The 26447-nt window shown below is 36.5% G+C and overlaps 1 protein-coding gene across 8 annotated transcripts in view; it reads right to left on the reverse strand.

Annotated features, from left to right (window-relative positions):
• CDKAL1 (CDK5 regulatory subunit associated protein 1 like 1) overlaps window positions 1-26447 on the reverse strand; it is a 563996-nt gene that overhangs the window by 209428 nt on the left and 328121 nt on the right. For all 8 annotated transcript variants that reach the window (XM_068931681.1, XM_068931679.1, XM_068931680.1 and 5 more), the window contains one exon: window positions 13448-13510. In XM_068931681.1, the coding sequence (XP_068787782.1) occupies window positions 13448-13510 (63 nt within the window). The remainder of the gene's footprint in view (window positions 1-13447; window positions 13511-26447) is intronic.

Below are 26447 nucleotides of genomic sequence, written 5' to 3' on the forward strand. Positions count from 1 at the left end.
ATCCAGAGCAGGACAGGTGGAAAGGAATACTAGGCAGCTTCTCAACCATTATAATTCCTAATGGATATAAAATAATTCCTTGGTCTTTGAAATGAAACGGTGAAGAGTAAGTCGTTTCTGAAACTTCACATCTAACTCATGGCTTCAATTTGACAGAGTATGGCATAGGACAACTTTTTCTCTTAAGTCATATTGTAAAGGGTCACAATAAGAAAGTAACCTAATGAGAAGGAGTATGGATAGCTGTTCATTTGTAAATTAGAAATCCTAATAAAAATTTGCACATTCAACAACTGCATCTTGGCTGATTAATTCCTGTCTATGTAATGGGAGACTATAGAGACACTCTATTATTTTTGCTAACCCAAAAAGTATAATACCTTTAATCCACTATTGTCAAATTGAATTGAAGTCCTCAATGTGGCAGATTACTGACTTCTGTACTTTGTACGTATAATTCAGATTTTCAAACTTCCCAGGATGTGAATTTACACATGACAATTTAAAAATACTCTACACATGTAAAATTTAAGATCAAATCTGATGACATTCTGCTGGTAGAATAGTCTTTTAGGAGTTATTATCTTAAGCTATGTTTGCAAAAGAAGCAAGCAATTTCAGCTTATCACCAAAGCAGCAGAAAGGTAAATTCTAAGATATGCTTAAAACAGTTGAGATGCAAGCATACTGTAGTCAAGACCACTGTTCCCAAAGGAAAACAATGGCAGCTACTATAAATGGCTGAGAGAAAGCAATATAAACTACAATTAAAGCAGTAGGAGTAAAAATGAAATACATATATTCATAAGTGGAGATCTATTTGTCTCAACACAAACTACACGGCAGGATTATTGCTCTCTTTTGTATGACTGGAATCTACAAGAATTAAATAAAAAAAAACTTATCCACACCTTTTCTTCTTTTACACATGCATGTACTTATTAAACAATCATATCTAAACTTTCTTAGTGCAGGATATGATTAATGCAGCCTATCAGAAGCCAGATGGTGCAAAACCAGAACCATCAATCAAAATGAAAAGACCACTGAGTGCTATCCCCAATGATGCGCTCACAAATGGAATTGGTGTTCACAGACCCTCACACACAATCTGCAGAGGAAGCCATAAACATAGCTGCACTGCCCCCAAGGAACTGGCACGAACAGATCCTGCTTTGTTAGGCAAAAAACCTGGAGAAGCAGCACTCACTGCTGTAGGCTCTGACTGAGAAAGACTCAGCAAGGCAAACGTATGCACCTTGGACAAATTAAAAGCAAGCTCTTTAACGATTTTAATAATCTTTGCACTGATGACAGTATCTGTCAAACCGTCCACTTGCCATTTGATTTAATATGGGATAGTGCCATACATTAACAAAGCAGCTGCCACTGTCTGTCTGACACGTGAATTGGTATTTAATGCCTGTTCCTGCACAGGACCTGCAAATGGTTGACGCTTTTAGCTTTATATTATGCATTTGCTGCAAAAGTTCTATGGAAAATGAGGCGGAGGTCTGCAACGCAAAGTAATGATGGCTTCTGTTTTGTAAGGATTTGTACCAAGCAGGGCTTTTATATTAAAAAAAAATATGTAAAAATAAAAGGCACTAAAGAGTATAATTTGCCATGCATGAGCCTCATAAATGATGCTAGGATCATTAAAGGAGAGGTGAAAACAAACAGCAGTATGAACACACAGCTATTCTCTCCTGGAAAAAGCATGACAATATGAAATAAAGAATTAAAGGATCTGTCAGCATGACTGCTTGTATCTACAACCTTATGTGTTTTATCACATCACTTCTGTTATGTGTGCTGAATATATAAATTGTATGGAAATGTATTCCAACACCAACACTGTGAGGTGTTTTAAAGACCTTCTTCAACTACTTGCATATCCATCTTCCTTTAAAGCTAGATGACTAGGTCAGGATTGACTATCATGATTGTATAAGGAAAGGGTGAAAGACAAATTAAACCTAATACATCTAAATACTTCAAAAGCAGCATTCCATGAATTAAAATGCCATCTTTAAAGATCAACATCTTAGTCACTTTCAGTGATGCTGGAAAATGCTATATTTATCATGAGGAAACTGTACGACTCCTGTTCCTTAAAGGAGATACAAAGCTTCCATTATTGTCCTGACAGATCATGAGATAATGAACCTTAACTCTGCCATTGGCCTCCCATACCCTTTTAGACTTCATATAATTCAAACAGAAGCAGTTGTCTCTCAGAATTTCAGGAAGTAGCTATATATTCTTGGAAGGATGATTTTTTTGAAGTTGCAACCTCTCCAAAATTTGAAACGTTAGAGTTAATTCTAAAGAAGATGGCTGCCAAACGCTCCTCTCAAGCTGCGACCAGAAATGAATGGAAGGATGGATAATTTTACATTCTTTGGATGAAAGGTGTTTTACGTTCATAAAATAATAGAACATGAGGAAAAACAATACAAAGAACATGCCATATTAAAGGAATGAAAAATGGGTTGTTAGCTTGTATTTATAATAAAATCGAGGTTTGTACCTCTCTTGCTTTTGACAGCATTGATCCTTCCCAATGACATTCTAAAGCTCAAGTATGGCTAGAAATTGAAGCATATGCTTTAGATGTTTTCTTCTGCCCTCAACTGGCACCTAAACCTCAATGGCATTTTTACACTGCAGAGCTAAGGCAAAGTCTACTGACTCTGAGCCTTAACCCTTGAACCAAGTCTGGAGGTCTTTCAAGCCTACACTAATTTACCTGGAGTATATTTCAGCATCAGGGTACTAACTCAGACTGAAACACGTCAGTTTTACTGTAAGTTTGCATGCTAAATCACCAGAGCAGTGACAATCCTTCAGTGCACATTTCACAATTCTCAGGAAGGATGAACAATTGGTAAAAACTGTAGGATGCTTTTCTATTTACATCTGAATACACATACCCTCTCTCCCCCAAGTCCATGAGCTCTGCTCTCGGACACAGGTAGACTAGGTATAAGAACAGCGCAAGTATGTTTTAAGAAGTCTAAATTTCACATGCAGCTAAAATAGAGGCTTCGATTCAGGTGATAATCACCGAGACTAACTATGCAGAATCCACATGGCTTGCAGGTGTATTCTGATACTCTTCTTTCAGCTGTCTTTGAAAGCAGCACACTCTCTCAGCATCAGCTGAAGTGCTCTAAGTGAAGTGTACTGGTAGAGAGCAGTAGAACAAATTTCCTGTGAAAATAATCTATAGTCTAAACTCGATTCATAGTTTACCATGGTCACTTCACCTGAATCTATCTTTTTCACTCTATGATAACTAACCCTTCTTCTCTCTTTCTTAAATGGAATACAGTACAAAGAGGAAGTTATGACAAAACAAGAATAAAGAGAGTGCCTCTAGGGCCAAGAATTTAAATGATAGCAGTAGAAGGTGTAAACACACAGCCAATGTTGACTCTTCATGAATTGGAAAAAATCTATCCTGTCACAGCATACTTGAAATTAGTCCCAACTCAGAGTTTTTGTTGCTAGTAGTTTCGTGTGTGTGTGTGTGTGTGTGTGTGTGTGTGTGTGTGTGGAAGGCTATGCAGCAGAATATTAAGAGGGGATAAGGAGATCAACATTTTTGTACTTTTATTACCAGACACAAAGCCAGAAAACGCACACCTGCTTCATAACTCTACGTCAACGGGTGATTAAAACAGGCATTTACATAGGAATATAGAAGAAGAAAAGTAAATAGAAAATGCTCACTCTGTGCGAGAAATCCAATTATTATCCAAAATCTTTTGGCATTAAGAGTACTGATGTCAATCTGGGCAACATTTAGAACTTTAAGTAACATGTCAAGTTCATTAAAGTACACAGAAAGACCACAGTGAGAAAAATCAACTTTTGATCTCCAATGAAAAGATGGTGGATAGAAGATAAAGCTAGTTATCATATCCCTTAGTGAAGTTCCCAAAACTTGGCTCTCTGGATATGTAATAATTAAAAAAAAGTTCAAAAGCTTGGTCATTGGTACATTTAAGTCAGTAGCAAAGTTTGAATTCCTGAATAGTGAAGAACCCTACTATCAACATTACTCCCATGTCTCTGTGGACTGGTTCCCACCACACAACACACAGGTACTGCTCCCTCTGCTGCACTTGTTCCTTCATCTCTCACAGTGACATTGTTTCCCACAACCACTTTAATGCCATGCCAAAGTCCATCTGTAGGATTATGGGGCTGCAAGAAGATATATAAGAAAAGAACAATAAAAGCTGAAGGGTAGGTGAATTAAAGGAGAACAAGACAGAAAACAACTGTGACATCACAAGAAGAATTTAAACAACGAACGATAGGTAGAAAGAAATAGAAAAAAGCAAGTAAACCAGACAGAGGAGAAATAACTCTGTTTGGAAGAAATGGAAATAAAATAAAGAAAGCGAGGGCGAAAACAATGAGAGAAGGTAAAAGACAATCAGGAAATCTATTCTGCTACAAACTGCATAGGCACAGAGAGAAACAGCCTAAATCTTTGAAAGTCAAATCAAATATTAGGAAATGGGAGAAGAAAAAGAAATTTGATCTGAACTTGAGAAGGTCATACAACTATTAGATGTCTAGTCCATCATATTGCTAAAGGAAGACTGAAGAGAGTTTGAAAGAAATTTTAGCAGGGTTGCAACCAGTTACTTTTTGTGATGTCCAGGTTTTCCAAAAGATAATTATAGGAAATCTGAAATACCTTTCTTTTTCATACTGTTATGACAATGATACAATTATGCTGGACTAGGTACATAGGTGATGCAAAACTTGCAGAGAAATAATGTCTTTCTTTGGACAACAATAAGAGTATTAATGTGTCCAAAACCGTATGTTTTACTTAAGTATGAGTCAATATATCAGATATTTAATGTCCCTACAAAGCTTGTCTTTCATTTTATAATGCAGTATTTTTTGGAGCTAGAAAACACTTATTGGAGGTAATCTGCTATATCAAGCAGCTTTTGCATGTTGTATCAGTAAGAAAAACTCTTAAGTAAATGAACCACTGTTTTAATGATTATTTAATTGAAAAATGTACACGTGTTGCATATCTCATGCAACTGCCACATATCAAAGTTGCATTTATTTTCTCACAAGGTAACAAAATCCTACAGTTACTTGCTATTCTCTGGACTCCCTCACGCTTGTCAATGTCATTTTGATATAATGAATTGTCCAAAAAGACAGACAGTATTTTGGAAGCAACTAGAGCACAGCCATACGGAGATAGACTTATTTCTATGCTAAGTCAAATGAGGTGTGCAGAAGTTGTTTTCACCTATTTAGTTGCCCCATCAACTGCAAGTCGTGTCTAATAATCATTATCACCACAGGAACTTTTCCAACGTTACGTTCAAAACTTCTTCCGTTCAATGTCTTAAACTACTTTTGCCACATATTTTTCATCACATCTAACATCCTGTTTCTGTGATTATTTTTACCTTTGTATCTTGATCTTTTTCTAATTTTCAATAATATTTTTACTGGGGGGCTGGGGGACGTGTGCATTTCATTAGCATATTGCTTTAACTGTTCTCAGCCTCATTAATGAAGATATTTTAATAAGACATCAGTATTTGCGATATCTCATTAATCATCGAAGTCCATGCTTCTTCATATACCACTACATTTGCTTACAGACGTAAAGGTGATTTAACAGACAATTGTTAATCACAGTTTTCAGAAGGTTTTTTTTCTGTAAAAATATCTGTTTATCCTAAAAAACTAACAGCTTCCCTTCTGAGTGATAACTGCAGCAACAATCCCTAACAATTCAATGAGCAGCAGACAGGGTTTGTTGTTTTAAATATTCCATTACAGTAAAAGTTACTAGCACGGGATAAGGTTTTAACCACAACATTAAGCAGATATGCATTAGCTGTTCGCTTATATTTGTGTTCGCTAGTGTTTTAAATCAAAAATACAAGCAAATAAATCACTAGCTTTACAGCAATGTATTTTTTTTTTTAATTTTAGGATGCAAGACACACTTTAAATAAGATCCCAAGTCTTTTATCTCAACATCTCAGCTATGATCTTAAAGACAGAGCAGATACTTTTTTTCTGAGCAAACTATTCAACAGGCAAGTAAGCCCCTTCATTGCAGTGTTTTTCTTGTTTCTTCTCCCATTCTGCACAAAACCCTGAAACAATTCCTGGTATCTGAACAGCCATTTCTAAACTGTCTACACATTAGTTCTCTTTGTGTAGACAAAGATTATATAAACTTGGATACAGCTAAGAGTTAAGTTAAGAAAGAGCAGTGGCTTTTCAGACTATTAGATTTTCTTCACTATTATCTAGTAATGTTCAAGTGTGCCATTAGCACAAGGCCATTGCACTGCTCTTCCAAAGAGAAATTGCTTTTCTCTTTCAGTAGTCTTCTTTGAAGCCTTACATCATATCAAGAGCACAAAACAGCTTTATATAACCTCCTCCAAAAAGCAGTTCTGAGCATGAGGGAAGGGAAAAGAGAAGAATGGATGTAGGTTACAAAAAGAATATTTCCATAAAACGTGGTCATATCTGACATCTGAGCTATTAAATTAAACCTGAAATCTATTTTGAGGCACAAGATAGCAAAAGGCTCTTTCTCTTTTCAGCAATAACCCAGAAACCTTTTTCATCTTACAGACGAACAATTCAAAGCACCTGCTTTAGAAAAAAAATTCAAACTATGGCTTATATCATAAGCATGACAACAGCATGGTAGCCTTATGATTTAGTATAAAGCTTTTTCTGGAATAAATGGAAATCAAGGAGAAAGGATTCTTGTTATTTTCCAGAATCATATACCCAAGTCCCTAACTGAAATCTGAAGGATGGGACAGTATCTCAAAGTGACTTTCTTCTATTCTGGCTCAAAAATGCAGCCTACACATTCATGGCACTGCCACTGTGCATATACATCTTAAAAGCCACACAATTAATACCTGAGAAACATCACTGTCCTTAGGAAAAATAACAAGAATTTCCTATGTTTTTCAGCTATTCTCAAATTGCCTGCCTCCATATTCTAAAAAACATCCAAACCTGGTTTGCTTGGACATGTTAGCTGCTTTTCTTTGTATGTAAATTATACCACTTTCTAATGCCAGTGGCTACCAAATGTTGGCTATGGTCAGCAATCAGAACAGAAGTAGAAGACAGAGAAACCTGGGAAGGCTGGACCTACTAAAAAGGTAGGAACATCTATTACTGAAAGATGTAAATCTCCTCTGCCAGATATGTTTAATGCTGCAACCATGTTTAAATGTTTCACTACTTTCTTTCAAAAAACTAACTCTCACAGTAACATTTTCAACTATACAACATTTCAATGTACATGCTCTCTCATGTTATCAAGTCATACCACAGTGCAGACATATTGATTAAACATCTTCAGAAACAATTTTTTCAGCATCTAGTAAACAGAGTATTATAGTGATGCCTCTAGTGAGAAGTTAGGCAACAATGAGGCATTTAGAGTTCTTCCTTTCAAGAGAGATAAGCAAAACTGAACGGAAGAATTTCTGATCTGTGAAGAAGGCATGGAGAGCCCAGTTTCCCTGAACAGAGGAGAAAAACGAGAGGAGGCAGTTCACTTGTAGGAAAACTCTGCCTGACAGAAGCCCTTAACTTCCTGCGTCCCTTTTCCAGCTGTTTAGTTAGGCACCTGCCACCAGGGGGAAGCTGGTCCAGAAGCTCCTGCTGCCACCACCACGTGCCCTCTCCTTTGTCTTGGTGTAGTCTGCTGTCCCCAGAGGCAGCCAGCAGTGGCACAGGGGCCTGAACAAGCCATGCAGCTTCACAGGTTTTGCTGCCAGAAGCCTGTTGACTCCATTCTCTGCCCCACACCTAGGACTTGCCGGCTGCTCTTGGCTACTTCATGCTTCATGCAGGTGCCCATGTCGATCTCCAGGCAATAGGCGCCGCACTGGGCATGGGTATTGCTAGTCTTTTGTCAATGAAAATCTCTTGGACCATACGGATAAGCCTCCAGAGGCAGTGCCAAACAGAATCCTACCACGAGAACTGGTTTCTCTCTGCTTTACTATCACAAACACAGATTTGCTCCCTCACTTACTTACAGCCTCTTTCAATGTGTGGTATTATCAATTTTGAACTTTTCCAACATACAAATGCCTCAAAACTTTCCAGAAGAGCTGCAAAGGAAAAAGATGGCTTAGAACCAGAGATTTAAGGCTGTTGACATTAGCTTTCTTATTTTCAGTTATAAACTGAAGTAAGGCTCGGTGGATTATTGAAACAATTGGTTGAAAAAAATTCTCATGGTAAGTCTGTAAGTAATGGCACCCAGTAGCAATTTTTATGGATAGTCGTGCATAATTTTGATGTTAGACATATTATTTAAGTCAATTATGCAAATATCTACCTTTATCAAAGCAAAAAGAATCAAGGGAATTTTTGTTCTTTCCAGAGACTCCATTCCAGTTTGAGAGGTAAAAAAAAAAGGAGAAAATGCTCTGTGTGACTTAGTTGCGTGGCTTAATATAATGGTCCATCTAACATGCCAATCATGTAGGCATTGTCAGATGGGGATTTTGTTTCCTGTGCTTTTTCTAACATCTGTATGATACATTGGTAAGTAACATTTTTAAGCATAAAGAACATAAAACTTCTATAATTATTTGATTTGCATTGCCTCAATTAGAGCTCATTTCCTGAAATAGCTGTTTTTTAAATCTAAAGCACTTTCAACTGAGGAGAAAAAAATCACAGTGAAAATCCTTTGAATCCTTGTGAACATTGATTTTATTTCTTATTTGGCTGGATCCAGCATATGATAAAATAAATCACTAATGCTGTAATACGTGACCTTATTTCTTTGTAGAGCATAGTCTAATCTTAAGTAACAGTTGCAGGTTGTAAAAGGAAGCAGTAAATTGAGAGCTGAGTTTCCAGTCCAGCTTGCAGGGGATTTCTCACTGGAAGAGCACAGTGCTGGTAGAGGCATGTACAGCCATGCCCTAAGACACTAAAGAGGCCAGAGCAGCACAATGAACAGCAGTTCTGCTGTGCTGTGACTATTATAAGTAAAAAAACCCATTCCTTTGCACAGCAGAAACTGAGGAGTATAGCTTGAAACAACTGCTCTAGGGCTAGACTCAATACTTTCTCATCCAGTAAGCAACTAGAAAAAAGGAATTGCGTTCTATGCTGCTAAATTCAGACACTGTATGCATATTGGATCCTGTAGCTCACACTACGCTCCTCAAATTTAAGTCGTTTTGACCAACTAACCTGTTATCACAACTGCTTTCAGCGTTTTTAACAAAACGGGTCACTAGTTTTAAAGGGCAAACATAATGTGGGAGAAAAATACCAAGAAAGTTAAATATCTTCTACTGACAGAATGAAGTTCCTGCTCTGCGCAACGTGGAACCTCACAGCACGCACACAAAAAATGGTTCAGTAGGAATTATCTGTGTGCAGATATAACCTCTGATTAAATGAGCTTTTTGAAAACTGGCCAGAGTATAGCTAAGAGTAAAAATAGCACTCCCTCTCAACTATTTCTATTTAATTTTAATTTGCTAAATCCATCGTTCACCTGTACAATTATATGAGGATCTTTCTTTTTCTTATCTTATTTTTTTGATGGTGTTAGGAACAGATAAACTCTACATATAATTAGAAAAGCTGTTCTACTGCTAACTGGAGGAACATTACACAAAAGTTAGAATTTGATTCTCAAGAAAGCCAGCCTATACATACAACTACTCCAAATAAACACAGGAAAAAGCAAATATTTTCAGAACAAGGAATGGCTTTGTCTGCAAACAGAACTCTATGTATTTTTGCACATACAAACTGAAACAAGTTAGAACACATGGCAACCACTCACCTGGAGCAGCTTTTAATACTCCAGATATGTATCACATAATTATTTGGTCTTTGAAAGTATGTGTTTTAGAAGCTATTATTTATTTATTTTAACAAAAAAAATCTGGGAAAAATGAGCTTTATGTACGTCTCTGACTTCAAGGGTTCAATATATTTCCCAGGCATTCAAGATTGATGTTACAACCAGTTTCGTTGGTAATGCAGTACTTGAAAGCTCCCCAGGCTCTATAGATGTAGGCACCATGAGTGCTATGGTGGCCCTAAGGGGGAGAGAGCAGCATTAAGTCCCACTGGGTAAGCATGCAACTAAGGGACACATGTTTTGAGATTTGCTATTGTATGGCTTCATCTGAACAGTGAAAAGGGCAGCTAGATGGTAAATGACATATTTTAGACATTAAATAACAGAGGAGTTTCACTATGCTTCCTCTGCTCTCAGCAGAGGCAGAACATCTCCCAGTTTTCTATCCCTCTTGCATAGGATAATTTAAAGGCTCTGCCCACTCTGATGCTTAATCAAAGCTTCCTTAGATACATCTCTTTATCTTGTATCCAGTGTAAGATAAAGACTTTACACCTGAAAGTGGAAGGAAAAGGAAATTTTTGCTTTTCCTCTCAGTAACAGAACTAGTTGTTCACTTGACAATCAGAAAGGGCAGACATTTAAAATGTCTTTTAGGGTGCCGTCATTTGCTGTAGATAGGCATATATATTTCTGAGATAAAACTTCCAGGAACAGCTACTTTCTTTACTAGCTATTGGTCTCCTGATCAAGTACAAACAATAGTAACATTAGAAAAGTTAGTGTAGTCGCTCCATCAAAATATCTACTTCTGGTTTTGCGAGCGAAGCACCAGCTCTGAAGAATTAACTTCTTTAGATTAATTTTTCTCTTTTCTATGGGATATCCCATCACTGAAGAGTGAAATACTGCCAAACTGCTTCAGTTCAGATCCTGTTCCAGCCATTTTCATTAATGAGCTTCTTTCTTATATCTGTTTTAACCGTTTTCACTACTACTACCAAGCTCCAACCTATCCTTTGTTATCCCTTCTCTATTTTAGAAAGGTTCTCAAAGAAAATCCTTTTAATCAATGAATAATCCTGAAAGCCAATGATTCAAGTCATTCACCTCATGATCCTGCGTCATCAACACTTTCACAAAGCCATCATAAAACCTCTTTGTCTTCCTTTTACACTTATTGAAAATAATCTACAAAAGCCAACAAAAAACCCCAAACCCCAACCTTTCTAACATGTAAATTAGACAAAACAGAACGAGAGTAAAACTAATACAGACATCCACCTGAAATAACTGTATTTTCAACTAATGTTGATTACTGTTAGATTTATGTCAAAAATTAACTAAAAGTCCTTCCCGGGACCATAACAATTGTGAAATATTGGCAGCTAAGGTGGAAAATAACAGCACAGAGTTAGAAATCCGCAATGAACTCATCACGACCGCTGAAAATAGGAAGTGGTTAGCAGAAGGTAAACCTTCACTGTCAAATGTAAAATAAGGAAAGAATACCTTTTTTTTAATCAACTTATTCAGCCTTTTTTTTCTCTTTTGCCCTCAGACATATATGTAGAGTGTGCTTGGAAGCACCAAAAGAGTGGAGCTTCAAAAATCACTCACCAAACAATTGTGCTACTTTTAATAATTTATTAAAGGTCCTAAAACAAAGATCAAAAGGGAATATATCTAAGCATTTATATTCAATTCCACAGTGCCTGATGACTAATTTGTAAAGAGTGCATAAGTCTTCACAACTGAAGCCAAAAACATTTGAGGATACTTTGATATAATGCCACAAAGGATATGAACAGGAAGGCAGCAGGAGTTACAAACAGCCAAGCTCCATTAAGAGTACTAATAAAAGAATAATGGAATTTCCTTGTACTATGAATAAAAAGTGTTTGGCACAGGAGAATTTAGACACGGAGCAGAATATCAAAGCTTCTAGGTCATCAGTTGCTTCTCCTTATTAGAACTTAATTGATTTACTATGACGTTTACCTTAAACTGCTCCAATTTAAAAAAGTAATATTCCCGTTAGAAATCTTGTCGCATTAATTTCCTTTATTCTTAACGTTTACCAATTTTCACAGGCCCTTAACATCTGCTTTACTAGACTTTATAGATAATGCAAGTCTGTCTATAAAAAATACTTCAAAGTGATGGATTTAACTTGAAATGACATATTATTATTAACATTACAGAATATATCTACTGTTTGTTAATGATTTTCTAATCTATAAATATTCAGGTAGCTGGTAACTATGGAACTCTCATAGCAACAACCTACCTGGTTCCATCTATTTTATAAACTTATTTGGCTTTTTTTTTTCCCCCCCTTTGCTCGCAGACATGTATGTAGAATGTGCTTGGAAGCACCAAAAGAGTGGAGCTTCAGTCCATTAATATTTACATACTGTATTTCTCTCTCATACACATTTATATTTACACATACACACTTTGCACATACAGGTATGTGTACACTTCGAGCCCTTCTTCCCGCAAATATGAAACCTATTTTTTTTTTCCAATGTATAGTTATTTAGTACATGGATTGGAATAGAAGGGATAGGGTTCAGAACTTTTCTGTTGAAATGTCTATACAAAAAAAGTTTCAAATCTTTCTTTTTTAAAATGCATACTTGCAAAACTATACAGACTTTGTAAAACAGAAGCAGCAGAGAAGATGGTCTCATACTGCTGACAAATTGTTAAAAGATCTGGTGCACTTGCTTAAAAAAAATGTGCCCACCGATGCATCCAAGATTAGAGGAAATCCCTGAAAACCTTTACAGATCTACTTAACTCTCCTTCAGTTTGCTGCTTAATGCCCTCTTCTGCATAATGTCTATGAAGAAACCCATGACAAGTAGTTAAACCACAGAAATGCTGTGATCACTACCTTTTGACTCTATTGTATTGTCTCTCTGCCTCTTGGTACTCCAAAATCTTCTCATAACAGCTTTAATTATTTATCTTACATTGCAAGGTCTTTGGGGAAGTGGTTTTCTTTTTCTCTTATACCTATAAGGGTTTTGACCAGACTTAACAATTAAGGGTCACGTAATAATGATGATTTGCGTTTTTTCATCTTCCCCAAAATAACTGGCAGATTGTTAACAAAGTGGTCTCTTCCAGTGATGCTTCCAGAATCAATAGATAATTCATTAGTATCATGTATCTCAGGGCCTAATTGACACAACAGGCTAAGCAACATACTCAAGAATAACAGACTTTCTAAATAGAGAGGGAAAAAAAGGGGGAATCAGATACCCCATATGGCCACTTCACAGGATTTAGTGTCAATCCATAAATTATATTTCTAGGAGGTTAATGCAAGTCATTGATTTCACAAGTCAGAAAATGCAGCTTTCCAAGCTTGGCTTGAAGAAATAAAAATATATTTTGTATGACAGTCTAATTACAGTAACATGAATAAACCCTAGCACCTTCAAATATTTTCATCATTTCTTCTCATTTTTGCATTAAACATAAAATATAGTTAACATAAATGTTTGGAATTATTCTTAACAAACACATAGGTAGTATATTTTTTCTTACCTTATGACCATACGGATTGTAAGAATGAAACAGCTGGGATAGATCCTTTGTTCTTTGTTTTTTCTAAAAAGTAATATTAATAAATAAATTTATTAGAAAAGTTAAAGGAAAAAGAAAGAGACTAAAGGTTTAAAAAGCTATGTACAGGTACAAACACATTCTCTCCCCACTTTGTTAATGGAACTGTAGGTACGAAGAGTAATGTATGCAGATTAAGGATATTTAATGTCACAGGAAATAATTAACATATATATTAAAAATGTTAGGAACATATCCTAAATAAAAATAAATACTAAACCATAATGTCAATGGAATGTGAAAACACCTTATATTTGTTTTAATTTCTGCACAATAAATCATAAATAATGTCTTGGAATATAGATAACAACACTTGAAAATGAGGCTTCAATCTTGCAAAGACTTGCTCAGTATTCTAGTATCTACTTGCAGTCTTGCTTTATAGCAGATTAGGTTTAAAGGAAGTCAGTTTAAAGAAGTTTTATTATTTTTCTATTGCTTTTGATGCTAATACTCTCATTGCCTTGATTGTGGAAAATTAATAGGTGGTATGCCATTTAATGTCAAGACAAACAGGAAGAAAACCCTCCTTCTGTTAAGGATAAAGTTCAGAGACAAAAACTCCTTAATCTTGCTTTTGCTGAAATCAGTGAAAGACTTCACTGATTTCAATAGGTGCTAAACAGAATCAGCTGCATCCTATGGGGGGAGGGGCACAAGGTGGACAGGAGAAAAAACAGGCTTCTTCGGTAATATTGGGATGAGTCACAAATAAGTTTAAAGCTTCATTATGTCAAAATCTACGCTGACTTATCTCAAAGCGTAGAAGAGCAGAGTATTCCACACCATAAGCTGCATAAGGAGGAGAGAACCACAAGAGTTCTATACTGGTATTTTATACGGTAGTCTTATTTTAGCCATCACTTCTGCGACAGTTTTCCAACTAATTGGTATGATATGCTCATGCTTCCAGCATGCTGGGAACTGAATGGTAAAAGCTGGCAGCTGCATGACTGTAGTATTTATTCTGTCTTCTGGAAAGGATAGGAAAATTTAGTAATTTTTGATTTATGCAAAAGGAACTACATATTTCCCTTCTTTGCATAGTTTTTATTTTCAGTGAAATGCTCAGATGCAGCAACCTAGTCAAAGGAGTTTTAAGTCCAGCTACTAGTAGGAATTTACAACAGCTAGTTTTTTCTCGGTCAGTAAACATTAAGTAAATATTACTACTTCCATGAGGTTAGTAACTATGTTTTAGTTATGACCACTAAAGAGTCAAGCAAATAATTTTTTACTTGCTGACACTCTTTAAATAAGAACGGTGAACCTTGTTTTCAATATGAGGGATATTTGTTTAATAGATAGACAACTCTATTCAATTGCAGTAAGACCTTAAGAGGAGTTCTTTCCCTGAATTTACTAATGGGCTTTTCTAACACTAACAGAACTGATATTTAAAAATGACATTTCCGTTATTATGGACTTCCTCAGCAATACAACATACCTTTGCCAAAGAAAAGAACTCCTTTAGTAGAGAAACCTTGGCCCGCTAAGCCAGTAATACCTATTTTATTTCCAATGGAAAAACCGTTCAAGTGAAAGCATCAGGTAGCTCAACTCAAATTCCATCACACTATAATGGCTTGTTTCCTGTTAGTTACGCACATTGAGAGTACTTAAAATACTATATAAAATATTTGGAGTAATGCCATGATAAACTGAAAAAAGATATCAAAATGATTATTGAAAAGATTACTTGAAAAAAATCTTTTTCATGTATAAACACGCAAGAAGCAGATAAAAATATTTTAGTTTGGACTCCAGATACCTCCACCATGCTTACAGTACCCAGAAAAAGTATAATTGTTGTTTGTTCTTAGTGAAGACTATTTCCCTCTCTTACACATTTTAATTGCTCATAAAATACTTTTGACTATTTTATTGTAATACCTTTAATGAAAATCAATTACATGACAGAAAACTCCCTATCCTTCACCCTCAGAATCTGGCGAAACTGCCATTTGTACACACAGGCAAAATTAAATATGAAGATATCCTCTTACACACTACATTCATGTAGTCTTCCACTTTTCATTATAGGAAATCACAGTTTCTTTCCTCATTCATAAAAGGTAGAAGTTTTGCTTTTTTCAAAAAAGCAAAATGCTTCTGACTTAGGAAATGCTGGGAATTCGTGAGAGAGGAACATGCAATGCAACTTCTGGAGATGCACACCAAGAAGCGCTCCTGGAAAAATTCCCAGGATGCCTGTACGCTCAGCTGATCTAAATCTAAATAGCATTGACCACTTTGTGGGAACTCTGACTACACCCAGACAAAAATGTTTTAAATACAGTCATGGTTCTCACGTCCTTCTAGAACACTGAATCCAGCCTAACTCAAATCTCTAAGAAAAAGAAATAAAAAAAAATTCCAAAACACAGAATTTATGCTGGTAAAACAGTAACCCCTTTAACTCCTAGAACAGGCATTAGCCATTACATATCAATCATATTTTTTTTTAAGTGAAGAAAAGGATGGTTCCGTGCTCACCTATATGCAAAGCGAAACACAGTAGTTGCAGGGAAATAGGCTTCTCCACTTCTAGACACAACAAGGAAAATATGGAGCCAACAACCTCTCTCCTTCATTGCTTCCAGTGGACTATTCCAATCCCTAAATCTTCTCTTCTCCTTTTAGCCTGAGCTCTGAACTGCTGATCGTTTACAGGCATCTCCCTAGACTCGCTTTCCTTGCTGTAGCTTTAAACTCCTACCTCTCCCTCCTCAGCTACTAGTCCAACATCCCTTTCATTGCCTCTCTTGACCAACATTAAAATATTGCTCTTACATCTGTCTTCCTGCTCTTTCCCTTCAGTGTTCGGATTCCCCATTCCTTTGCTCTGTACCAATAATACTGTCAAAATCTCATGGTAAGAAGACACTCAATAAAATCTTCTGAATTTACACAAATGTAACTCTGCTGTCATAATGGTCCAGGTACACAAGCAGCACAGTGTTGCTCTTGAATGTTCTCACAGAACTGCACAGGATATATTTGAATTTTTTATCTTTCAGAAAAAATTTAGAGACTTTCCAAAGTCACTATTCAAATTAGCACAGGGTATTTGCAAAAAGGTGAAGACCACTTTAAGTCCGATATCAGCAACAAATTCACAGCAGTTCATTTCTGTAGTTCTCTCAGCTTTGCCATATACTGATACAGTGCGTGTTCAGTGACCACAGAACATTCCTTAAACCAAGTTACTCTTGGCAGAGGGTTACCAGCCATAGCTGCATTTTTGGTGCAAAAGCATTTGACATGTAGCAACCCAGAGAGATAAGCTTTTCTTCCAAAAACTTTTCCAGTAGCAGTTTCCCAAGAGTCAGGTATCACTTGAGATAAGTGTGTTGCAGGAGCACAGATCTTCTTAGGTTATGAGATTCTGATAACTCAGTCATGGACTGACTTAAATTCTAAGTACTTAAAAAAAAAAAAACAAGTGTAGGGAGTTGAGGCAAACTCAAATTGCCTTTTCAACATTAGATACCCAGAGACATTCAGCCACTAGGCTAATAAGGGCCATTTAAGAGCATATGCATGTGACTCTGCAAGCAATTCTTCACTTTTCTCTTGCAATAAGTTTTTAAAATGTCACATTATATACAGGAGTTGCACTGGAAATATATTTTATTGCTGTCTTTAACTGGAAAAGTATGTAAAACCCTGGTGAAGAATGGATGAAAGTGCTGCTGCAGGACAGGGTTAAATACTGTAAAATCATGTACGTTACACAGAAGTATGCGAAGATGGAAGGGCTTCCCTAAGTAAAGAAAAGCTGTTGTAAATGAATTCATTATTTCAAGCTTGTTACTATGCTGAAGTACAATGAAGTTTTTATACTGAAGTAATCAAATACTTCTGAAAAGACACACAGTGCTAAACATGCAGTTATAAAACTCATTCTATACATTTTTTAATATTCTGCCCATTTGTTCTTTAAGTGATATTTCCTGATCAAAAATAGGATAACAAAATATAACATTTTTCACTATTGTTAAAAATAAATGTACATAAAAATGGTATTTTTGATTGCAATCACTAAGAACTGTGAAGGTGGAAAAAAATTGATGTAAAAGTTGAAGGTTAAACCATTTTAAATATTTTGGCACAGCAGGTAACTGCATATAACTTTGTGTTGACTACTTTAGAAAAATAAAGCTGTACTTAAATTATTATTAATGACTTTTGCATATAATAGTGTAAAAATAGGGCAAAGGTAGGATGTCCTAAATATACATTTTTATATCCAAAAAGTACTTTATATACATAAGCCTGGAAATGAAATAAGTCTGCTGAATATTACACAACATAGATTCCCACAAGTATATTGTGCTTTTCTTATGATCCCTCCCTTCTTACACAGCTGTAACTACTCATTTCTCAGATGACATTATTGCAGCCTAACTTGTTTGGATTCCTTTTAAGCATGGTTTACTAGGCCCACAATATTTGTTGCGAGAATTGCAATATTCTTGCGATGTTTTTATCATAGGCTACTTAGAAGTAGATAACTGACATGCAATATTCTCAGTTCTTCTCTAGGAATAAATGAGTCAAGATTAATCTCTGATACGAAATTATCACTAGGTTTGCTTTAGATTTAGCCTTCAGTCTTAACACTGATTTCTTCCACCTTCATGGTTCTTAATGATTCCAGTCAAATACCACCACAGATCTGCAGATTTTACCAATGCTGTTGAAGATGTCAGCCTTGATATATCCTCGGTAAAGTTCTTCTGCTTTTGTCTTTCTGTTTCCATCACTTACAATTCCCCTAGCACATGGAAGCCTTGTCGGCTTCCATGCAAATCTTCTTCTTCTCCCTCATGGTCACAGTGAATACTAACATGTGTCAGGGCAACCAGATAAATGACTTTATTTCAGTTCTCCTCCCACACCTTCTATCTTCTCCTGATTTCTCTCTTTTATATAGTACTGACTAGAATTAAAATAAACTGCTATTTTGCCTCAGGAACCTGATTTAATTTAGCAGTTATAAAAAACCTAACACACTCAAGCATACTAACAAGCAAAACCAGCATTTGTTTTTCTTCAGATAGTCTGGTTTCCCAGACTTATCTCCTTGTGTAGTATATAATGGACTAGATAATTTCTAGCTATAATCAAATTAAACTTTGTGGGCCATGACAGAATTTAACAACAATATGAATTAAATACATATGAGGAGTTATGTATAAATATATCTTCTAATTTATTATTTTCAGAATCCTAATTAATGGCCCAAGACCCAAAAGAAATAGCAAAGGACAAATAAAGAACAAAAAACAGGATCCAGTTTACCAGATATTACTGGAAAGAACACAGCTATGACAGGATATTATAGCAGAATAGTATAACAGGTATACATGTTGTCGTCTTGATCATGCAAATACAATTGTTGACTAATGTTTTATAGGCACCAAGGCAAAAAGAGCTTTGACAGAAGATGTCGGGAGGAGAATGAAGTATCTTTGCAAATATTTTCATGACTTTCTTCCCCCTAACGAAAACGTGGAGGTTCTCATGCAATAGACCCCTCTCTTGCAAGAGCAAACAAGGATGTAGGAACTTCTCTGTTCTGAAACAGTAAATCCAACACGTTTTAAGTTACGGCATTCTCCAACTTTGGTGACATGCTTTTTCTGAGCCACAATGAAGCTGTATCTTTTTTTTTCCAAATTAATTCTGTGATCTCATACTTACAAAGCCCTTAGGGAGTTCCAAACTTTAAATTTTTATAGTATAGAAGGAAGTTCGACGTGCTTGGGACGCTCTATCAAAAGACATAGACTGGCTTAACTTAAATCATCAGAGATTTAATTGGCAAAATAACAAAGAAAGATGTAGAAACTACTCTAACCAAGACATATTTTAAACCTTTGCTTGGAGATTCATGTCATAATGCCTTAAATTAATGCACTTATAACCATATTATAGATTTAAGCCAAGCCACTGAAATAGCCAAGTTATCAAAGCTTACAGATTGCCTTATGTTCTGCAAAACAATTTAAAAAATATGATCAGAAATCAGTGAACCGTTCTCTTTGACCCTGAGTTACTCAGTGTATCACCGCCTCTGAAATGAGCCTGAAAAAAATGTTGTGTCCCAGCCAGATTTCTTGATAAAACTGTAACTGGTGTTACAGTTAAGCTCATGTCTGTGCCTTGTGAGGTCTGAAAGGGCAGAAAAGACAATGAAGGCTTGGCAAGTTTCCTACTCTCTATGGCTAATTCACTTCTACTGATAATATTCCTGTCTTTCTGATCACACCTATAATTAAGCAGATCAAATCATTTTGGGGCTAGCTAGTTCTTTGACCTAACTCATCTGAATAACTATATCGAAAATAAACTTATCGTTCTGGTTTACCTATAGACATACATGCATTTCATTATTTATCTTGGTATGAGAAAACACTTTGCTGTAAACATGGAGAAGGTCACTTAGTGTTCAGTATGCTATATACAGCAGTATATCTTAATTTTCCAGAATAGTGGACATTCAGCTCAGATTAACAACACAGTTACATAGTCATCATTTATCTTTCATATACTCTATAGTCTTTGTACTTTATATACTCACTGATTCTTTCAAAAAAATTTAAAATAAAGCTTTTCATGAGCCCATGATTTTTTTTTTTCAAAAGGGAAGATACATGAAAACTTTACACATTATTACAAATCAGATTAATCTAGCAAATCATCACAGATATTAAAATGCCTTCATGATTATGGCAGCACAAATAGTTATGGATAAGTCTGGTTTGTATTTTAAGTAGAGATTCTTATTTATGAAAAATTCAAATGTTCTCAAAAAAACAGCAGAGGATTGTCATAAGAGTATCTGTCAACCTATCTGAAAATAGTCACTGTAAGGATCAATTTTCAATTAAACTATGGGCAATGGAATTTCCTCCTCCCCACTCCCCATATAATCTCAGCTATGTAATGCAGACTTCTCAAACTCACGTATTTTATGAATCTTACTGAATCCTACTGCTTCTGGCATATTTGATTTTTTTTAATTTAGTTTAGGATTAATATTTGTTATTTCTATCACTCTTCATAATGAAACCTCCCTCTTAGCAGAGGATAAACTATGTAAAAATTACTATGAAGATTTTCATGAATAAATCCTTTGTTTCAGAAAAGGCCTTTAATCTTTACTGGTCTTGACAGACGTTACATTTTAGCTGCCTTCATTGGGTATAGTTTGTACATGCTGTGTCTCAGTTCTTGTAGATTTTTATGCCTGAAATTTATACTCAGATTTTGATTAGGTACCTTAATCTATATGAAGTGGGCACTTTCTAAGGATGCCACTGTAACTGAATAGTAAGATTTTCTATTTCTCGCTCAAAAAGATTTTGCAGAATAAAGGTGTCTGACAGTAACAGGGTTTTGGATATTAGCGCATATTGGCCATGCTTTAAATTAGACTGACACTGAATCGAAATGAATTGATTGGTCATGAGGGATAGGCTGCTTTTAAATATATATAGCTATTGCACCTAGATATGTAATAAAATCAAAATAGAATGAATTGCAAACTATACTTTATTAGTGAAGTGTTACTGCTATACATGTTATTCAAGCCCAGAACTGAGCTGGCTGTTACTCAGTCCTCCTCTCTACTTCCAGTTTTCCAGCAGACCCAAATCCCACGTGCATTTTTAGCACGCTGACTTGAGGTGCATGTGAAACAACCAAAACAGCAGAAGATACAAAAGTTCCAAAGCACTCAGTGACCTGATTAATTGTGATGGCTTTGAAGGAGTGTGTTTGGATTATCAAAGACAGACAAAGTTCAGGAAAGGGTCACTGAGAATCCACCTCAGGATATTTCAGTGTCATCCTTTTTCTTTCAAAGCAGACTCTCTGGACCATCCTAAATGTAACATGATTTGCAAATGATGGACAAACTTAGTAACCTCCATGACATGAAATAAATATAACCAAATTCACATTAAAAAGCTTCTGCACTTTAAAGGTGGACTGCAGGTTTAAAAAAAATAAGAGAATTATATTGAGAAGTCTGTAATTCTTTTTAATATCTTTTAAATTGGGCTTACAATACCAGCAAATTCTATTTCTAGAGTCTAAAATAATAGTTATGGATAAACATAAAACTAATACACTCAACCAAAATCTGTTTATGCTACACAACAAAGGTATTTAAGTAGTAAAGCTTAACCCATTTTAGTAACGTTATTAATATCAGACCTGGATAGATTCTTAATTTGCTACCTGTTTTAAGTCACAAGTTACTAAATCTAAACAATGCTCTCACTCTAGGAAGCTAAGAACTGTCAAAGTCAAGAGGTTTTTCTGAAAGAAACAGATTTTACTGTTCTGATGCACATATCCAATTTCAGGGACTACGTTATGGGAAGTACTCCCTCCTCTCTGTAAAGACTTGCACTGTTTCCAGCTCTGACCAGACTGTTTCATAAAGTGTATTAAAATTATGAATTAAAAGAGAGATGAAACATTTCTCATACGACAGTAGTCACCTAACTGTAATTCAAGTAAAAGCTACAGAAAGATATAGTTAAAAACTCCTCTGATTCTTCCTCTTAAAAGGAAAAAAGTGATGAGGAAAAAAGGGAAAGGAAAGAGAATCCATAACATTAACACCCAGTTGTCATAAAGGCCCCTTTCTGGGTGAGCTTCTGTGACTGGTTCTGTAGGTATCTATGGGTACGGACGGAAAAGTAACAAAAAACAACAGGCCAAAGACAGGAAAATTACACGCTGAAAAGGTAGTATGTGAAAGGTCTGTAAGCTCTGGAGACTAGCAGTCCTGCTGAATCTGCAAGACCTGACAAACTCAGGACACCAAGAGTCTGTTGAATTCACCCCAACCTGTTAGGATCACCAGCAGACTATGCGACTTGGACCACATCCAAGACGGTGATAACTGCTATATTTGGATGAAGATTGTAGGATTGCATATACACCTAACTGAACAAAGATCTCTCTGAGGGACTTTCCAAACACCTACCTCGAAGCCCCTGGTGTGCCAGTACAACCCTCTGCATCTGAGCGTGCAGCTGAGGTCAGCCTCCTAGCTGCTGCTTCAAGCAGGTAACCATGCGTAACTGGGCGAGTGAACTATGTGAGTGCATAAATTAATGTGTTATCTGAAAAGTCACCTGCTTTTAACAATAATGGCTTGATTTTATTAATAATAGCAGCTTAATGAATAAAAGGTATTCAAAGAAATTTCAGTCGTCTCTTCCCCCTTACTCCCTTACCCCCTGACCTTACCCTACCCTCCCTTACCTCAAACCCTCTCTCACAGAAGAGGCAATCTACAAAACAGTCCTTGTACTTTCTGTAATACTCTGACCTGAAGACCCCGACTGGCATACATACTCATAATCACTGCTAAAGGAAAAGTATGCAAGATCTTCAGCTTTCACTGTCCTCATGACATCTGTCTTATAGCTTCAATCCTTGCAATTAACAGAGGCTTCCAACATACTCCATGCATATGTGTATTCATGCAGTTTGCAGTGTGAGTCAAATGTAAAAGAAAAAGAGAGAGAGAGAGAGAGAGAGAGAGAATGTATTCAGTTTATCCTGAATGCCACTTTATTTAAACATCATATAATTATCTTCTGAAGAACAAAGTTATAATCTTGAAAAGTTTAAAGAACTAAGTTTAGGTGGGAAAACCAGAAGAATGATGTACTTTTCTTCCTTCTTTAATAAGCAAAAATTGTGCAGAATGGGTGATAAACCATAAAAAGAAAACATCCGGAGAGACCACTAAACTCTTGTTTCAATAAACTACACTTCTATTTTTGACTTTTTAATTCTTGTGAGAAAAAGAATTATACTGAAACAGGAAATTTACCTGAGATGCTGATCACATATATATTTATATTGCACATTAAAATTGCTTTCTCCTTCACAATCAAATACTTTATTGAACTTCATTTCTAGACAGTACAATCCCTCTCTTCTATGTAGTACAAGAGTATGTGTTATACAAAATTCCTGATGCTATTTCAGCTTCCTTGCAACTAAGAAATCTCAGGATCCCACTAGCATTTCAGGATGGACTGAAAAGGTGAAGGAGGATGGAAAATGAACACTCATGAGGATGGGAAATGAATGCTCCCAGGGGCTACAAATCTCACAAGACTACACTTTCATAAAAACAATTTTTATACTGGACAGCCACCATGTGCACTGCACATGGCTGCAAGTAGCAACCTGCACAATTATACCACGTTCGTGGTAGTTTCAGAATTCTTGCAGAATCTATAAGTATTTCTGGCTTAATAGTGAAATTTAAAGAGAATTCTGCTGCTTCCTCCATGTATCTATTCTCCGCATTTTTTTTTCCAGGGTCCTGCTATTTCTTTCTCTTAACAAAATTGCTTAGTTTGAATCTATAGCTGTATATTTACTTTAAGATGCTCACATTTGCAAACTGCATTTATGTAAAGGTTATGAGGACACTGTTGGTAATTTTCATTCCAGTCAGTTTCTGTTGTAAAAACAGAGCTAAATTCAAAGGAGTGGAACACCAATGTGGGTTTCCCAGGTGTTTTTCCAGTTTAGCTTTGAATTTTGACTTGCTTTTTCAAGCAGGACAGTCATGCTCCTTAGAAGTCTAAGGCTTCTATTTTGCCGGGTGCCTGAACTACACCAAGGCAGGATTTAAGAGACATGGCTCCAGGCGCTACAGTCAAAACATTCTTGTCCCTTTCCACGGGGTCTGATTCTGCAAAATCCAGCTGCAACTGTGGAATTTAACTCATTCCTCAAATTCAGCTGTGAGCTGAATTCTCCGTAACTCCGTAGCCAGATTACTGATAGCTCTCTGAAATGGTACAATTTTCAAACATACCACCTCAAGCATCCCCCACTACAACAAAAATCAGTTTTCATTTCAGCACCTTGTCAAACAAATTAAAGTGGTTTGAACTTGAGTGGAATCTAGCTCTAAAATAAAATTGTTTTTAAACTTTTGTAAAATTCAGTTTAGTAGCTTTGTTTAACTGCAACCCCCTGCCTACATACAGGAAATCAACTTCCTTTCACTTCGTCAAACCAGCAGCATGGATGGTGAGCGTTGTGCTAGACTTACAGATAGAGCTGTGTAAGAGAGGCCACATATTTTGTCCATCGGTATCACAGGGCAAAAGGAGGAGCCAGCTATTCACAGCTCAGCCAGCTTATATAATTCTTTGAAAAATATGAAGGAAAATATACAAAACTATTTATAAACATCCAGAAAGCAGCACAAAGAGAAATAAAAGCTATGACTGCTGCACCAATAACCAACAGCCATGTCGTTCAAAATCAATCCCATCAGAGAATAACAGTCCCTGCAGATAGGAGAAAGTATCTTGATGGTTACTAAGGCTTTCTGCAGTACCTCACATGCCATTCTCATTAAAAAGGTAAGGAAATATGGCATAAATTACTACTACAGAGTAAGCGCAAAACCTGCCGGAAAAAATTACTTGGAATAACTCAGTAGTTCACTGACAAATATGAAGGATTTATCTATCGATTTTCCTTCATTTTCTGCATCCTCTTCCAGCCTTGACACTTACCTCTCCAGCCCCAAACCTGACATAGAAGTCTTCACTTGATCCTTTGTTCTGGCAGAGTAGCATGTATTAAATAAAATTATACTGCTGAGAAAACAAAGTATAGTACAGGGGTACAGCAGTCAAACACAGAAGTTAATTAGTCTTGTCTTCTCTTAGCCATAGAGTACATCCTGTGTGGTACCTCATGCATCTGTTGCATGCGGTGGAGGAGGGTGCCAGGGGCCAAGCATCTTTGATCCTCTAGAAGCAGATATACTACAGCTGCATCTAGCTCCTGGGGCACATAACGCGATTTTGCCACAGTGCTTACCAAGGGAGCTCGAAGCCAGTGATGCTACCTGAGTAGCAGCATTGTTAAATAAGTGGGATTATTCTTTCTCTTACTCACTTTCCTTCTCTCCCTCCTCCTGATCTCTCCTCTGCTCTTTTTCTTATTTTTTGAATAAGAATATCACCACATATTCCCATTGTCTGAGCTATGGACTGGCCACCATTAAGCAAGAAGCATTACTAATACTGCCAGGTGTGTGAATATGAGAAACAAGAGAGAGAGTCCCTGCCTTGCTGGGCATTTAAATCACATTCTCTAACTAATCAACACCATCCTAAGTTCTGTTCTCTCACCTGCGAGTGCTTACAGTGCAATTGGTTCTCTTGCATAGCTCAGTACATTATACTCTATGAAGTTATCTCCAAGCCCATCCAGGACAGCACATGAATTCTTTCCTGTCCTAGCCCCCCACCCTGGCTTCCCAAGGCACCTTGTGCCACAGCACTCCACATTAACACTTCAGGCACATGTTCAAAGCCCAAAAGCATCCCTCAATTGTCATCTGTCTTTCCTGCTCAACAGGAAGCTATTAGCCTTTCCTTTGATGGTACAACTGCAAGGTTCAGCTGCACTCTCTCTAGTGTTGTGAGTAGAGCAAAATGTGTCCCTTGCACAAACAATGCTGTTCCAATGGCTGTCCTGCTGCTCACAGTTAAAAGGTGCTGTGGGAGAAGACAGCAGACACTGCCTGGTGCAAGCATGTCGTTATTTCCCTATCAGCCAGGGACAGTTTGGGAACATATGGACAATCATTTATTCTGAATAGCTAAGACTGTGTGAGCTGCTTCTGTCTTGCAGAATTTTCATCTGTGAAGAGAGATGTGGGGGATCTGTGGTCACGCAGTCATGAAAGGGTACCAGGAAACCTCTTGGGGACCTCTTGGGGGAAGCAAAGGCAATGCAGTCTAAGAAAAAAGTGGCCACCATAAAATTAATGCATAAAAAAAAAAAGATGGTTAGTTTGCTCCCACAGACATGGCCAAACACAATTTGTCTGACAGCCAACACT

The sequence above is a fragment of the Struthio camelus genome, chromosome 2 (assembly GCF_040807025.1).
Source record: "Struthio camelus isolate bStrCam1 chromosome 2, bStrCam1.hap1, whole genome shotgun sequence".
In the NCBI taxonomy this organism is placed as follows: Eukaryota; Metazoa; Chordata; class Aves; order Struthioniformes; family Struthionidae; genus Struthio; species Struthio camelus.